This window comes from Poecilia formosa, unplaced genomic scaffold, assembly GCF_000485575.1.
Source record: "Poecilia formosa unplaced genomic scaffold, Poecilia_formosa-5.1.2 Scaffold537, whole genome shotgun sequence".
Lineage (NCBI taxonomy): Eukaryota > Metazoa > Chordata > Actinopteri > Cyprinodontiformes > Poeciliidae > Poecilia > Poecilia formosa.
This window is the reverse complement of record NW_006800476.1, coordinates 231,023-236,572: the sequence shown is the minus strand read 5'-3', so window position 1 is coordinate 236,572 and position 5,550 is coordinate 231,023. Positions and strand designations below refer to the sequence as shown.

The following is a 5,550-nucleotide window of genomic DNA, read 5'->3' as shown; positions in this document are numbered from 1 at the left end:
ATGGGGTAAGTGGTCCTGAGCCTGAAAAAGTTTGAGAAACTCTGGTTTAAAGTCATAACAAAAAGCAAAAAGGTTTTCAAAATAAATTGTTACAAGTAATCAAACTAAGTTTATCCAAGTAACTATATTAAGCTTAATATAGGGCTAGTTTTATTTTTTAAAAAGTACTTTTTTAAGCTTTGCATCATGTAATAATGTTATTCCCTATTCCAAAACTTACCCGTAGTAAGTTATTTCATTTTAGATGCCATTTCATTTTTGTCATAGATTTTTGAGAAATCCCTTAATCTCCATGGCAACCATTCAGCTGTACAAAACGCCTGGTTGGTCCTAGCTCTGCCTTCGAGGTGCAGCTCCTCCTAAGAGCTGCCGTTTCCAAACCGAGCTTCCGCCTCACAGAGCAACCTTCCCCTTGACTCCCCCAACCAGCTCCTTCAAACTAGCCACCAGCAATTAGCAAGTACACCTGGTGGAACTACTGACCTCATTATAGGAGCAACTTCTCAGTGAAATTAAGCTAAAATAAGGCTAATAAGGAGCCATGTTTTGATGATTTCTTGAAGGGAGTGTTTTAGAAAAACATTTGGCCTCTGTCCTGATATATTGTTGTTATATTTTGTACAAATATTAAACTAATTATAGAACTGAAAGCCTTTCCATTTCTTCAGTTGCTTTTTCCATTTGTTCTCATAAGTTTGAGATTTTAAGTTTCAAATGAAATTATCCTGTTTCTGGGTGAAATGGACCCCAAAGCAACAAAAACTCAAAATACAAAACAGTGATTTTTTTTATTTATTTAATTGACGAGAGTCCTAACAAATTAAATCTATATTTAGAGCTTTTTGAACTTGATTTTTTTTAAAAATACAGATCATGGGCCACTGAACTTAATTCTTTTGTTTTGTCCTATAAATGCATTTATTTTTTTAAAGCACAATGGAAAAATACAATAAATAATAAAATAATCTTGAAAGAAATACATTTTATTATAAATGTCATTTCATCTCCTTTGCTTCCAAGAAGATGAAGCCCAGGCATCACTGTGGTCTGGGTTAAACTCTCCAGACATTGAGACACAACATACAGTATTACCTTTGACTTCATCCCACAGACTGGCACTTTTTTACAACCAGAATGATGAATATAAATGTTTGTCTAAATCATGCATTTTATCCAGTTCCTTCTACCCAAACTGATGTCACTGAATCCTCTGTTTCAGCACCGCATCACTGATATACTTTAACATGATCTTTAGCATTTGTTGTTCTGTTTTTAAATGCTCCGTTTAACTGTAATTCATTATGATTGTGTTTATTACATGAGGATGAACTAAATGGAAGTACTGACGATTAAATAATAAACTAACGCAGAGTATATGACTGCAATCACGTTTCCATGTTCAGCCATATTAAAACTTAATTGCTTCAGGACTGTGCAACTATCCCCCCACCCCGCACACACACACACACAAATGAAAGAGAAAGTATTTCAATTAGGTTTCACTCGTCGACGTCTCGGCCATTTCAAGTCCTCATCAAATATACATTAAAAACATTAAAACAGATTCGGAAATCTGCTCTTTATCTGGGGGAAATGAAGACTTTATTTTCGGTTTTGTTGGTTTTCTTGATCAGTCAGCTACCTGCCGTGAATCAAGGTAAGTTAAGATATTTTTTAGGAACGGAAAACTCTTCCCCCAGGGATAGAACACACCTCTGGGGGAAGAGTTTTCCTCTGTGTAAGTTACACGATGTGGTGATATCGTATAACTACTTCATGATTTCTTGAATTTGCGTTTTACTGCTTAAAATAAGCAGGTACGTAATTTGTCTGACATACAGGTTTTATATTCTCTCTGTCCATATTTTCCCGGATTATCCGTCCCCCCGCTCCCCCTCACCCATCCGACACGGAAGAGGATTAGACCCACTGATAAAAAATGAAAAACCTTTTTAATGACGTTGAGCTTCACGTTGCGTACTTAAATCAGGACAGCGCAATAGAAAACAATCATGAATGAACATACGCGCAAAGGACCACAAATACATGTCATTCTAACCATTAAAGAGTCACAAATCTTTGCAGCAGCCACTTAAAGTGTGGATCTGCTGGAGGAGCGCTAAACAAGTTGTGGAACAGTGACATTAATTATGTCCTTAAGTCTTATTAAAGTAAAAATGTATGTAGATTCAAGAGATTTCTCAATGTCTCAATGTTACTCATATTTTCAGTTTTTAACTAGAAAATATTCTGATAATTAAAATCTTAGTTTCCCAGACAATTCAATTCATTTTTTTTGTCAAATTAAAACCACATACTTAAATGTTCATAGTGCATACCCTGGTAAAAAAAAAAAAAAGAAGTATACTTCAGTATACTATTTTGTACTTAGTATACTTTAGTAGTATTTAAATTGTTTAAAATTACAATTAATAGTATACTACACTTACTTTTTTGGAACAACTTCTAGTATACTTAGTGTACTTAAAGTATACTTTTTAAATTTCATATTTCAGAGCTTTATTACATTTTGATATAATTATATTTTGAGTGTTATTATATAATTATGTCTCAAAATTATATTAAATATATATTAAATATACTTCAAATATATTTTAAATGTACTATTAATATAATAATGTATTTAAATTACACTTAATTTTTATTTTTGATTTCCTGCTATTGATAATAAACTACAATTTTAATTACTCTTAATTCATCTTTATTCCTACATAACTATTTTGTACATGACATCCATCACTACACTGCAGTACTTACATTGTTTTAGGCTAAAATTACATGGAAAGATTAATTACACAAGATGCCCATGGTAATTCAAATACTTTTTATTACAGACATTTTAAAATTGTCCAATTTTACTCAACTTTATGAACTTTACATAAATTATCAGTTTACACATCAAAAGTGAACACATGAACATGAAAATTTAAGTGTGACAAAAAAACATGAAAGTGAGGATCAACGACAGAACATTCCAGTTCACTGCACCTTTCAGAAACCTACAAAAAAGAACAATAGAGCAATTAAACAGAGAAAGCATTTGTATTTAAAGAGAACAGAAAAATGGCAAATAAAAAAATTATACTTACAATTTCAAGACGTTGTGGATTCGCCATGTATGCAACATCATCAGAACTGATGATGATTGGGACCAGATGCCTGGGGTGGAAAAACATTTCTAGGTGTCTTTGCCTGTTTATGTTAGAAGTAGAAAAAAATAGTCACCAATGTCATAGAATCAGTTGATGTTGGCATCAACTTTGAAGCTCTTTTAAGGGTGGACTTAAGGAGACAAACTACCTTAAAATCTTTCCATCCATGATCTGAACACACTGATCCTTGCAGGGTGGTGAGGGGGGCTGGTGGTGCCCATCTCCAGCAGTCATCACATGAGAGGCAGGGTTCACCCTGGACAGGTCACCAGTCCATCACAGGGCCCTGAAAGCCAACAATAAATAAAATGTGAAAGAAAAACGTTAGATTAACAAGGGGAATAAATTCTGTCCAGTTACCTTTAAATCAGCACAGCAACTCGCACTTCCTGCAGAGCCGGCCCAAGATAATATGGGGCCTTAGGCAAAATTTGATTTAGCCCCCAGACCCGTCCTACTAAGAACCTCAGCATCACTAACATGTTTAAATATAGATTTAGTGAAGTCTGTGATAAGGGGCTCAGGATAATTAACCAGCTTAAAATCAATCACTAATTATTAGTTATTATTTACGGTAATGTATGTGAAAAAACCCATCTCAAATAAAAAGATTATACAATATTGCAGCCATGGTAACACAACAGTTAAACTATAAAGATTATTCTTTGCACATTCACAAGTAAACCTCCTAATTAACTCTTAAATGTACTATTTCATTTAATGTATAATTGTTTTTTATCTCTGCAGAAAGCATTCAGTAAAATTTAATGGCATTGTAATTCTCAATAAACAAATTCTAGATTTCTCAAAAGTGCTAACATCAAAACATTATGAGTTAACCCCTCTGAGCTTTTCTGATCGTTACAGCAGTCTGCAGCCAATATGTGATGGATGATAAACAGTCAGATATTATTATTTAGTAAGTCAGTAAATAAATCCAGCAATCTTTTCTCCTATAGTCTGTTTTATAACTGCAGTCTCAGATCAACACAGCTCTGTCAGCAGAAGAAACCTCTCAGCAGCAACTATTTTTATGGGGAACCATAGACTACATTTACTTTGCATTGTCCCCACATGATGACAGTGATATTGAATGATTAGATGAAATATTAGATTCTTAATTAATATGAGTTATTGTGCTATTGTATAATGTTTAAAGATCTTGTTCAATGGGCCCCTTTTTAACTTTGAGCCCCTCCAATGGTCTCTGCATGGCCCTGCTATTTAGCAACAATCAATTCAAGAAATAGATAAAGAAAACTGGACATTCAGAAGGTGAATCTCTTTTCTCCAACAACATTAAAGGTGGGTTACCTGCGGAGAACGCAAAGCCTCATGCACTTTGGGACTACTTCAGAAATTTACAAAGAATTTCTAAAAGCACTGCTGTCAACCCATTGTCAAGTGGAAAATGATGCATTTTCAAAAATCCTTTTTTCTTCTATTTTTCATTGCTTCATTGAACTTTCAAAATGCTATGTATGTTTGTGATGTTTTGACCAGACAGAATACTAATTCAAGATATCAGTAATGTCATTCTGACTAGTCAGAATGTTAATATCAGAATGTTGAATACTTTGAGCATCTTACATAGAAAAGCTGTGTAATTAAATTTATTCCTAATTAATTTGGAAATAGCTTCAAAGGAATTTGGACTAGTCAAAATTACAATTCAAGATATCTAATTTAGTTTTGCCGAGTCATACTTTGCTCTAAGATATCTACAATTTAATTTTCACTAGTCCAAATCTTCTATCAAAAAATGCATTTACAATATCTGTAATTATGGTATCTTTAGTTGGTCTTAGTTAAAGGTACTGTAGTTTTGACTAGTCAAAGCTAAAAATGCAACATTTTGAGTTTACTTTATGTCTAGACATTAATTATGTTTCATATAATTAGTAATTAATTGTAGATATCTTGACTTAAGACTCTATACTGCGCAGTGGTAGATCTAAAGTCATTTCAGCTAGTCAGAATGTAACTAGATTTCTTAAATAGATATTTTGTCTAGGTAAACTATAATTAAAGACAACTTACTAATCATAAAGCAATTTTTGATTTCTGGACTGTAAGGGAGGTAAAACCATATTTATGTTAAAACGTCATGCCATACAGCATATCAGGTGAAGCCCAGCTTCAATGCTTGTCATCTCGCTGAAAACCATGTGACCTACAACAAGTGATGCCTCACATGACATTGGACATATCATTGCTTCATTTTGTATGTCAGTTTTCAAACTAAATGCACGATGAGGCATGCTGCTTCATGGGTTGTTGTGGGTTGTTTGGTCACGCATTATAAGGAGTAACAAATGATGATGTGATTTTCAATTTTCAGACTCTCTGAAATATATATATATATATATATATATTT

At 33.3% G+C, this 5,550-nt stretch overlaps 1 protein-coding gene across 1 annotated transcript in view; it reads left to right on the top strand.

Moving 5' to 3' along the window:
- Positions 1 to 5,550, top strand: part of LOC103129346 (polymeric immunoglobulin receptor-like) — a 14,974-nt gene continuing 9,424 nt past the window's right edge. Inside the window, exon 1 of the mRNA XM_016665003.1 lies at positions 1 to 5. Within this exon, the coding sequence (XP_016520489.1) occupies positions 1 to 5 (5 nt within the window). The remainder of the gene's footprint in view (positions 6 to 5,550) is intronic.